The sequence below is a fragment of the Myotis lucifugus genome, unplaced genomic scaffold, assembly GCF_000147115.1.
Source record: "Myotis lucifugus unplaced genomic scaffold, Myoluc2.0 scaffold_57, whole genome shotgun sequence".
Classification (NCBI taxonomy): Eukaryota; Metazoa; Chordata; class Mammalia; order Chiroptera; family Vespertilionidae; genus Myotis; species Myotis lucifugus.
The window spans coordinates 4,661,512-4,673,977 of NW_005871105.1; the positions used below are offsets into that span (position 1 = coordinate 4,661,512).

At 34.7% G+C, this 12,466-nt stretch overlaps 1 protein-coding gene across 1 annotated transcript in view; it reads left to right on the top strand.

The window, feature by feature from the left end:
* Positions 1-12,466, top strand: part of HSF2 (heat shock transcription factor 2) — a 35,103-nt gene that overhangs the window by 15,141 nt on the left and 7,496 nt on the right. Inside the window, 7 exon segments of the mRNA XM_006089222.3 lie at positions 1,714-1,789; positions 4,838-4,899; positions 7,090-7,177; positions 9,575-9,723; positions 10,157-10,267; positions 10,269-10,334; positions 11,019-11,124. Of these exon segments, the coding sequence (XP_006089284.3) occupies positions 1,714-1,789; positions 4,838-4,899; positions 7,090-7,177; positions 9,575-9,723; positions 10,157-10,267; positions 10,269-10,334; positions 11,019-11,124 (658 nt within the window).

Here is a 12,466-nt window from a genome sequence, read left to right on the forward strand (position 1 = left end):
GTGTTGGGAATTGGAGGTTAGTGCTTTAAGTACTTTTAGATCATGTTGTTGAAGCCAAGGCCAAAGATCATTTTTCTGTAAGTATTGGTTCTCTTTATTTTTAATGTGTAGCCATAGACTTTGCCCCAGTATTGTATCTTCATGATGGTGGTCGAAAGAATAAAAAACCTGAGCATTCGAAACAATATTATGCACATGCCGATTTGGTGAAAGAGTAGATCTTTAAATTAGTGTAGGAAATACGATTCTACATAGGTTAGCTTTTTTTCTTTTCTTTTTTAAAAATATATCTTTATTAATTTTAGAGAGGAAGGGAGAGAGAGAGAGAGAAACGTTGATGTAAAAGAGGAACATCAGTTGATTGCCTCCCGCATGCACCCCAACTAGGGACTGAACCTGCAACCTGGGCATGTGCCCTGACCAGGAATGGAACTGGTGATCTTGCGGTGCACAGGATGGCACTCAACCAACTGAGCCACACCAGCCAGGGCTAGGTTAGCTTTTATATGATCACATACATGAGGGCACACAAAGTACTACATGTGCTACCTATTCTTTCTTTTTAAAAACTTTCTGTGTGATCTGTCTCTTAGGAAAAAGTAGGACATAAAAAATAGGGGGAAAAGGACGTAAGTCAGAAAAAGTATAATTTCTTTTTATAAGTATTAAAGTCTCATTTTCGATACCCCTTATTTGTAAATACAGTTCTTTTTGTAGTTTGGATTGAGGAAGATGGCTTTTGTGGAAATTAACAAAAGAATGAATATTAAACATGTAATAGGTGGATTATCTTTTATGTCTTCTCAGCATTATCATTGCTGCTAACATTTAATAGCAATGAAATTTCAATAAATGTTGAATGAAGGAAAAGAAACTATTATTCCTGGTCCAGTTAATTGGTTTGTCATATAGTTGAATATGCTTTTCAAAGACATATTTTTTAGTGTTTTCATACACTTGTTTTTGAGACATCTTAAGATAGACAGTTTTAGAGTCTGACAGACTTTAGTTCAACTTTAACCCTTAGTAAATTTATCTGTGTGATCTTGGGCAAGTCTTCTCAGTTCTCTGTGTCTCAGTGTCCTAATCTATAAAATAGAGATAATAATTCCCTTCCTGATGGATTTGAGAGAAGTTTAAATGATTAGTACATATAAAATGCTTATCATAGTGCCTGGAGCATATTAAGTGCTAGGTAAATATCACTTCCCTTTAAAAATTATTTCCTAAGCACAAGTACTGAATTCACTTGGTAGCCATAGTTGAAAGGTTAGCTTAAACAGGAAATAATGAACCAGATTGTCAGAGGAATAAATTGCCTACTACTATATGGATGGAGGCATGAGCCTTAAGTTTTTGTGAATATAGTGTCATGAGTAGAAGCTACTACCGTTATGAAGGAATGATTCTAGATTTGTGTCAAGATAATTGTCATCTATATAATTGAACCAAAGATTTTCTAGTCTCATAAAAATATATAATAAAAGCTACTTAAATTCTCTGGTATTTTTTTGATCTTTATTTTTAATTTTTAAAAATTGGTTATTCCCATGCCTTTAAATCCACCCCCCTCCCCTCCCCCCTTAGCAACCATCAGCTAGTTCCTTATGTCTATGGTATCCTCTGGTATGCTTAATTAAATATATTGGGACCTGGCTTTTTGACTGAATTTTTATTTTTTTGTTTTTTGTTTTTAAATAAATGATAACATAGTGAGAATGAGTCCCTTTGGAAGGAGGTGTCAGAATTACGAGCAAAACATGCGCAACAGCAACAAGTTATTCGAAAGGTAAGCTTTTTTCCTCATGATCTTAATTGCGTGTGTTTTAATAAGCACCATTTGTGAATACTCTATTGAATAGTCCGTGGTTGATTTTAGTTTCTTATATATTAGGTGCACAGCTAGAAGTAAAATTAGAAATCAAACAAATTAGGCCAAGTGTTAATATTCTTTTTAATAAAAATATTAGCTAAATATAGTAATTTCTTACTCCCAGTTAATATGTCATTAACTTTTAATAAAGAGGCTTTTGCCTGATAGCACAACTTTAGAATATTTTATTCTTAGATGCATAATTAATACACTGCAAATTTCTTACACAGTTTTTACTATAAAAAACAAAGCCTTATTATGTGGGGGTTTTTTGTTCATTTGTTTTTACTATTCTTTTTTTACTTTAAAAGGCATAGATACAGGTACAGAAGATAAACAATATTTTCAAATCAGTCTACCAAATTATGAGTTCAAAAAAATGAGTTATCAATATATGTCATTATTAGTCTTTGCAGAAAAGCAGTTAATATGTTGTAAAATAAATCCTATGTTTTAGTATTTGAGCTGAAAATTGCTGGAGGAACTGAGTCTCTTTGTTGCATTGTATCCTTGTGATTTAAGCTATTCATACCGTCTTTCATATATTAATAAGAGGTGAAACATAAAAGTAATTAAGGTAGCTATTTTTTGCTCATGAGTAAATTGGACTCTAAACAGCAGGGGTTTTTTTGGCGGGGGGGGGGGGTAGTGGGAATGCTTCAGCTTGTCCATGCTCAGAGGTCTTTAGCTAAAAATAGCGTTATGACTGACAGGATTTGAATCTAGTGGAACAGGCTTAGAAGAGAGATGAATGGTAGTGCAACCTTTGGCCTGTGGTCAAAATAGCTTTTTTTTTTTTAAATTATTATGCAAGTGAAGTTTGAATGTAAAATTCAATTCTGAGTCCAAGTTACATATATTTTCAAAACTTTCCATAGCTAATTTCAACATGCAGTCCTGTTAAGAATACCAGATTTAAAATGATAATGTACCTTAACCTGTTACTTTATTTTAAAAATCTGTTCATTTTTCAGAAAACAATATTTTGCTTAAATATTAACTTAAAATATTCTGTAATTTGTTGTTGTTTTTTCCCCTAATGGCAAGAATAGTTTGTAAAATATTTATATAACATTTCAATTTTTCATGAAAGCTTACATTCTATCTGCTCAGATTTGAGTTTGAATCTATGTGTTTTGTTGGAGGTTAGGGAGTTTATATAATGCATGATGATAGGCAACCATTTTTTCCTCTATTCCTGGAATTGGTTTTTAATTCTGCAATTTACTCTTGGCCTTAGATTAATTGAAAATAGTGTATGTGAGTTACCTGTTATAGGACTTGTCAGGTGCAGAAGTCAGATGTGGTGTATGTTAGATCCTCATCTTCTTCAGGTTATAAAGAAGATGAGGCATCTAACATGTATTACATGTGCAGTGAGATGGCAGAAGTGTAAAAAGAACTGAGATGTAGAACGAATTTCAGAAGAAATTTAGCCAGTGATTCATGTTCTTAAAAATTCAATTACTAATGTTTCTAGAATTTTCCCATGACACTTTTTTATAAATGAAAAAAAAAACAATTGAAGTTGAATGATTTCAAAGATACCTTTAAGCATAAATGTATTTTCGTCAGCTCTCAGCATTTTCTTTGAGTAAGCAATTTAGTGGCTAATGTTTTCATATACTCTAATGTCTGACTCTTCAGTTTAAAAGTTTATATTTTGAAGTGATTAAGGAAAAAAAGAAAATAAGGAAAAAACCAAACCCCCATAGACAGACATCTATATGGAGATTATCAGAGGGAAAGGAGGGTTAGCTGTGGTGGTGGAAGGAAACTTGACTTGGGGTGGTGAACACACAATATAGTAGTACAGCTGATTTATTAAAGAATTGTACCCCTGAAACCTATATAATTTTATTGACCAATGTCACCCCAATAAATTTAATAAATTATTAAAAATAAAATGAAATGTTTATATTTCTTTTCCATGAAAAAGCTCATATTGATTTGTAACGCAAACTATTTAGTAACTTCTTTTGGGGAAAACACATATTAAAGATATACAATAGGTTTTTTATTTGACATTTCTTTATTTTAATCATGAAATTACATTTCACAAAGCTTACAAGAAACTTTTCTGCACAGAGTCCATATTGTCCCCCAATCCCTTTTTTCTTTATTCGTAGCCTCTATACTGTTTTTCATTCTCCATGTGATACTCACTTTTTTAGCTCCTTTAGGAAGTTACAGTATAATTTCAAGGCATACCATACCATAAATGGTTCTCATTCACATTAGTACCATCTGGAGCTGGGCCGCCTCCTCAGAATTTAAGATTTTAGCAATTTTAGAGTTGGGCTAAGAATTTGCATGCAATGCTGCTGCTCCATTAAGAAATCCTGTCATAAAGTATGAAGGAATGTGGCATATCTTTCTCTGTTTAATAGTTTTCTTCCAAATGTAATCGCACTTAGTGCCTCAACAGTTTTTCTAGAATCAGCCAATAAGCTTTCTAACTTGAACATTTTATGATCTATTTTTCTTTTGAGTAAGCAATTTAGTGGCAAAGAGTTAGCAATTTTTTTTTTTTACTTCTAATTATATTACCTGGTGTAAGAAAAATGTTGCCTGTCAAACACCAGTTGTTGTTTTTGTTTGTTTGATTTTTGCATCATAATATTCTTGAAAGAATTTTAAAAGTTGGGATCTGTATTCAGGCATGCTTGATAAGTATCACCAAAACAAATACTAACTGAACTGAATATTGGATATGTAAATGGATGGGTTGATGGGTGGGTTAGGCATTCCTATCCTAGGTAGTAGCAGCTTTATCTATCGCAGGTTATTCTTCTATACCAATTTTAAGATGCATCCAAATTTCAAATGTGCTAATATAGGAGAAATTATGTGACTTGGAATAGAGGACATGCAATATATGAATTAATTTTGTAAGATGTGTAATGTGGACTAAAGAACTGGGAGTCTATGATGGAAAAAATTATATTTATATTTTCCTTTTAGATTGTCCAGTTTATTGTTACATTGGTTCAGAATAACCAGCTTGTGAGTTTAAAACGTAAAAGGTAAGATTTTATGATAAAATATTTTGACCTACACATGGACAACCAAAAATTTTAGTGTTTAACCATAAATGGCCTACATTTGCTGAGTGTATGCCCATTTTCCTGGATGAACAGTCCTCCCTTGTTAAATTACACTCATGTTTCAAGAATATGTTACTTCCTCGTGCTGTCATCCTGCTCATGTTTTTTAAAGATAAGGTTAGCCTAAATGATCACTTTACAAATACAATTAATAAAGAATCTGTATTTAATTACATTAGCAACTTAATGTATCTTTAGAAAACCTGAGTGAAATTTTTTTAAAAGGTTATATCTTTTAAAAAGAAAACAAATTTTTTTACTTGATCATATGTTTAATGTACTCATAAGGTCTTTAAAAGACTGTATGTCAACCATGGATTGTGGTACCTATAATTGTCAGTAACTACCATTGTTACAACTAATACATAAGAGTAATAGACAAAGGAATATTTGGAAGAAGAAAAAGATTATCTTGTAAGGCTAAGATTTTAGCAAAGCTTGGTTATGCTTACAGCTTATGCAGTGGCCTTAATTAACCTACTTCCACTAATTAGTTCTTATGATACTACCTATTTATTTTTTACCATGTAAGCACTGTTCTTAAAACTAGACCACCAATTTTACACCATACACAAAAATAAACTCAAAATGGATAAAGGACTTAAACGTAAGATTTCGGGAAACCATAAAAATCTTAGAAGAAGCCATACGTAGCAAAATAGCAGACATTTGTCGTAGCAGTATCTTTACCCATACAGCTCCTAGGGCAATGGAAACTAAGGAGAAAATAAACAAATGGGACTACATCAAAATGAAAAGCTGCACAGCAAAATAAACCATCAACAAAACAACAAGAAAGCCCACTGCATGGGAGAACATATTTGCCAATGTTATTCGATAAGGGTTTAATCTCCAACATTTATAGGGAACTCATACAACTTAACAAAAGGAAGATAAACAATCCAATCAAAAAATGGGCAAAGGACCTAAATAGACACTTTTTGAAAGAGGACATATAGAAGACCAAGATCTATATGAAGACATGCTCTAAGTCACTAATCATCTGAGAGATGCAAATCAAAACAACAATGAAGTACCATCTCACACCTGCCAGAATGGCTATCATCAACAAATCAACAAACAACAAGTACTGGAGAGGATGCGGAGAAAAAGGAACCCTCCTTCACTGCTGGTGGGAATGCAGACTGATGCAGCCACTGTGGAAAACAGTGGCGTTCCCTCAACAAATTAAAAATGGAACTGTCATTTGACCCAGTAATACCACTTTTAGGAATATATCCCAAGAAAACAGAAACACCAATCAGAAAGGATATATGCACCCTCATGTTCATAGCAGCACAATTTACAATAGCTAAGATTTGGAAGCAGCCTAAATGCCCATCAGCCGATGAGTGGATTAGAAAACTGGTACATCCACACAATGGAATACTATGCTGCTATTAAAAAAGAAGGAATTCTTACCATTTGCAACAGCATGGATGGAACTGGAGAGCATTATGCTAAGTGAAATAAGCCAGTCAGTGAAAGATAAATATCAAATGATCTCACTCATTTGTGGAATATAAAGAACATTATAAACTGATGAACAAAAATAGATACAGAGGCAAAGAAGCATCAAACAGACTGTCAAACTACAGCGGGAAGGCAGGAGAGGGTTGTGGGTGTGGGTAAGAGATCAACCAAAGGACTTGTATGCATGCATATAGGGATAACCAATGGACACGACACTGGGGGGTGGGTGGTGAGGGCATGTGCCGGGGGTTAGGGGAGACCGGGAGGAGGTCAATGGGGAAAAAAGGAGACATGTACTACTATTTGTAATACTTTAAATGATAAAATTAAAAAACAAAAAGCAAAAATTAAAAAAAAAGAATTATATAGTTCAGTCAGCAATGAAACATATCTGGAGAGAGTAGTTTGTTACATTTATTATAGCAAAAGTAGTAAAAATGAATGAAGAAATAAGTTTTTAGGCACACTGATCCCCCAGTTTCTATTTCTAAGATATAATCATTTTTAAGAGTTTCTTTTGTATCCTTACTAAAATTTATTTTATCCTTACTATTCATTATTATCATGAGTGTATTTGTAGTAGAAGCAGCTTAAATTCCTTGTATGTTTGCTTCATAGATATCTTTTGATTTTCAGGCCTCTACTTCTGAACACTAATGGAGCCCAAAAGAAGAATCTATTTCAGCACATAGTCAAAGAACCAGCTGATAATCACCATCATAAAGTAATTTTTTGTTAACTTTTATATTTATTGTCTCAAACTAATTTTTATTAATAGTTACATTTCATGCATTCAAAGAAGTTTATTGAGTAATAATCTAAGTGCTCATCGTCCAGCTTTATTAAATCATTAGAGGCCCGGTGCACGAAATTCATGCACGGGGTCGGGGTGGTGGGGCCCCTCAGCCCAGCCTGCATCCTCTCCAGTCCGGAATCACTTGAGGGATGTCCAACTGCGGTTTAGGCCCGAACCCGGGGATTGGGCCTAAACCGGCAGTCGGACATCCCTCTCACAATCCTGGACCACTGGCTCCTAATCGCTCACCTGCCTGCCTACCTGGTCACCCCTAACTGCCCCCTGCTGCCAGCCTGATTGCCTCTCACTGCCTCTGCGTGCCTACCTGATCGCCCCTAACTGTCCCCTCCCTGCCGGCCTGGTCACTCCTTACTGCCCCCCCTGCCAGCCTGGTCACCCACAACTGCCCCTCTCTGCCCGCCTGGTTCCCCCTAACTGCCCCCCCACCCCGCTGGCCTGGTTGCCCCCAGCTCCCCCCCCACTGGCCTAGTTGCCCCTCACTGCCCCCCCCTGCCAGCCTAATTGCCCCCAACTGCCACTCACCCCCTGCCGGCCTGGTCACCCCTAACTGCCCCCGCCCCCCGCCGGCCTGGTCACCCCATGCAGCCTGCTGTTCAGTCGTTTGGTCGTCCTTCACAAACCTCCCTGCCGGCTGGTCATAGGCAGCCATCTCGTGAGGGTTAATTTGCATACTACCTCTTCATTATATAGGATGACTTTTTTCATTGTTTGCATTAGATTATTTTAAGAGCTAAACCATTATAAATATAGCTGTCTCAGTTGCCTGTTCCCAAGTTTGTTTTTCTCCCCCGTCTAGTCTCCCGTCACCTAGAGATAATCACTGTTTTGAATTAGTATTTATTATTTCCATAGTCATTTTATATGTGTGAATCCATGAATATTTGTTTTTATATATATCTACTAAACTTCATACAAATGATATCATTTTATACATATCATTTTGCCTTGTGGCTTTTTTCACTTGGTCTTACTTTTGAGATTTATTTAATCGAGAATTATTTCATCTCAATTACTATATATTAATTGAATATTATGATAATGTAATTATGCCTTCATCCATTGGTTAAAGTTATTTCCAACTTTTATCATAAATATACACAGACTAGACTTTTTTACTATAGCAAGTTTAAAGAGTATTTTTGTGTCCTGGCCAGCATGGCTCAGTGGATTGAGCGTTGGCCCATGCACCAAGAGTCCAGTGGTTCAGTTCCCCGATGCCTGGATTGCAGGCTCTCCCCAGGGAGAGGCATGCAGGAGGCAACCAGTCAATGTTTCTGTCTTCACTCCTCCTCCTTTCCTCTCTAAAAATCAATAAAAACATATTTTTAAAAAAATATTTTTGTTTACCTTTATTTTTGTCATAGGCTCACTGGATAATTTGTCAAACTTACATCCAGTGGAAAATTAGTCCAGTCCAGGGTCCAGGCTTCTTTAGTATCTGATTATCAATGTTACTTTCAAATCTTAGAATTTTAAATACTGTTAGACACTTATCATTAAAGTTTCAAGATTTTTGTTCTCAGGAAAATCAGAGTTAACCTAACATCTGGTTCCTCTTCCCACCACTGTTTCTAATCAAGAATATCTAATACTTTGTTTTTAGGATGGAAGATTCATGTATGAGATTTTTATTTTAACTCGATTTATATATTTTTTAAAGACTTTACATATTCTGCCTCTATACTTTCTAGTGTTAAAATTGATAGATTTTTGCTTTATAATAATGACTTCAGTTTGCTTTAAAGAATTGAATGCTTTTTTGTTAATGTACCTATGGTCTGACTGTAGCTTATCTTTAAAAATAATCATTACTAAAATACCAGGCTGTTATTTAACTGGAATAGTTGAAGGTTTTTTGTTTTTCTATTTTGAAACCATTTAATGAGTAAGAAAAAATATGTATCAAACAGAGTATCTTGAGTTGAAATAGTACTCATTAGCATAGTGCCCTTCTGTTTATGCTTGAAAATTTCTGGTGAAATCCTGACGTTTTAGCTTTGGGGTATAGAAAAATACTTGAAAATTTGAAGCTCTTTCTTATATAAGCATTCTGAGGCATGCCATCTTCGAGGTCCTTTTAAAAAAAATAGTTAAGTAGAATGCAAAGAATATACCTTATACCTCTGCACTACTAGTACTAATTAGTGTATAAGTCCAAGAAGAGCAGTGAATATATCCGTTTTGCTTACTATTGTATTGTCAACATTTAATAACTAGTAGGTTCTCAATTAGCATCTTTAAATAATGTTTTGGAGTTAACATAATTTCATTTTTTTATGTATTTTTTTCTCCCTGATTTTTTAGGTTCCACACAGTAGGACTGAAGGTTTAAAACCAAGGGAGCGGATTTCAGATGACATCATTATTTATGATGTTACTGATGATAATGCAGATGAAGAAAATATCCCAGTTATTCCAGAAACTAATGAAGATATCATATCTGATCCCTCCAAGTAAGGAGATTGAGAAATAACATTTATGAAAATAGTTACTTTTCTTACCAAAGAGCTAAATTCAGAAACACTTTATTCTTCGATGAACCAATATCTGACTCATGTTTGGGTTATTAAACTGAAAAATTAAGCCAAATTATTCAACCAGATATCCCTCCTCACCCCACCCCCACCCTTCCACCCCCCAGCAAAAAGACTCAACAAAAAACTAATGAGAATTCTGATTTTTTAATTTTGTAGTTAAACAGCTTTAATTGATTCTTTGTGGTCTTATATCGTATGAACTATCAATATTTGTGATTAAGATACTCCCCCAAGAAATTTAAGCCTTTTTATATGTGGTTTGGGGAGAGAATTTCCAAGGAAAAGGAATGGATAGAATTAATTTATTGAATTGGTCTGTAATTGGTTCTTTCTCCTATTGTTGATATAGCTGTAGCCAGTACCCTGATATTGTCATTGTTGAAGATGACAATGAAGATGAATATGCACCGGTCATTCAGAGTGGAGATCAGAATGAACCAGCCAGAGAATCCCTAAGTTCAGACTGCAGATGATCCTGTTACCATGATGGATTCCATTTTAAATGATAACATCAATCTTTTGGGAAAGTGAGTGTTCATTTAGATGTCTAAATTTATTTTCTTTCTTTCATGTATTCTCTTTCTCATTTAGATGTCTAAATTTATTTTCTTTCTTTCATGTATTCTCTTTCTCTTTGATTGACCTTCCTTTCACATTATGAACCCATGTAGTCTACCTTTCTGTGTTTTGGTCAGGGCTGAGCTCCACAAATGCTGTTTTGAGAAGGAATTAATCATTCCAAGAGTAGTTTTGGGATTTTTTTGGCAGTTCCTCAGATTTTCTTAATAAAATATTTGTTTTGAATGTCCATAAAGTATATGTGATTGTATTTGTGTTTATATCAGGATAATGGAATAACATACCTCTATTAAGGGACTTATTTTTAGCATTAAAAAACACACAGAAATTAGTAGCAGTGACCAGTAATAAGAAGTTAAACATTTAATAATTTATAATATAGAGGAAAGAAAGAAATCAGACTGTTTTTGCAAAACCTTTTTTCTGTAAACACTAAAGTTTTATGTAAAAGTGCTGTGAGTTCTTGGTTAACCAAATTTTTAGGAATCCCAAATACTGAATAGGACCTCTAAGATAATTGGTAAGGATTCCACTTTTGCTGGAAATGTTTTGCCTTGCTAGATTGCAGTGTAATTTAAACATAAAAACAGGAAAATCTAATTGATTTCTTTTTTAAAAATCTTTTTCCTTAGGGTTGAGCTGTTGGATTATCTTGACAGTATTGATTGCAGTTTAGAGGACTTCCAAGCCATGCTGTCTGGAAGACAGTTTAGCATAGACCCAGATCTCCTGGTTGATGTAGGTACTTTGAATAATCTTAGCTGTACTGGTAGTTTGTGTCTCTGTGTATGTTATTTATAAATCAGTATATCATTTTCTTGTATTCTACACTTGTTTTTGCATTTAAAAAAAATAATGGTTTTGTTTATCAGAAAGATTGAACAGATGGGTTCAAGACAATGAAGGAAGGTAATCACTACCCATCTATAAATAGCAGTTCAGTTAATCCCCCTGTAACAACATATCAACTCTGTTCAACAGTACTATTAAGTCTTGTCTGGACTTGTTGCTGTATTATGGTTTTCTTTAGAATAAATTTTCATTGAATAGAAACTGGTGAAAGTTACTAATAGAGATATGTGGCCAGAAAACAGCATGAAGGCACTTACTAACTTTGGGAATTAACATTTTCTATTCAAATGTATTATACTTGATATATTTTTATAATGTGTGTGTCCTGTGTCCTAATGTTCTCCTGCTTCAGTCCCCACTACCACCTCTATGAACTTGACTCCAGTGTTGTCTGGTCTGTGAATCCTCATCTACCATTCCTGGCACTAACCACCTTTCTTGTTCTCGTCCCTTGTGTAACTATTACCCCTCTTCCCCTTGCCTAAAGCTTCCTTTGTGACCTGCTCCCATCCAGATGAATCTGGTTCTCTCCCCATTTTCATTTTCTGTTGTGAACATATTTCTGCCTTTTGAAGGTTTTGACATATTTTTTTTCTACTTAAAATGCTTCTCTCATGTCAAGAGTGTACAGTTTTGTCCTTTGAAGAGCTTCTCAATGAGGCTAAAAGGAATTAGTTCTTTCTTCCTCTTCAATCTTAATTGACCACCTTATCTCTCTACTCATCAGTCTGTGTGTCATAAGACTTTATCATCTTTCCCAAACACTCAGTGCCTCTCAGGATGGATTTCATCTTCTTTGAAGACTTCTTTTCCATGCCAATCTACGTTACCATCTTAAGTGAATTCAGCATCCATGTTAATGACCTACTTCAACTTGTTAACAGTAACTTGACTTACCTTCTTGATTCTGTCAGTCTTAATCCCCACTCTGAATCCAGGTTCCTTTTAGAGTATCTGTCCCTTAGATCACTAAGAAAAAAATAAAATCCTATAACCTCTACAAATCCTTGTAATCTTCAACTAGGTTATTTTAATTCAACTTTGAAACATTTATCATACTCGTTTGTCCTCAAGACCTCATCCAGCCAACTATTTCCTATTCACAAAGGATAATTCACCTCTTCCTGGTCCTCTCATAAGATGTGGAATCTCATCTTACAGGAAGTACTTCCTCTTTAAAGCCAATTTGTACACATCCCCCTGCATCTTTGTTTTTCTATCTCTATCC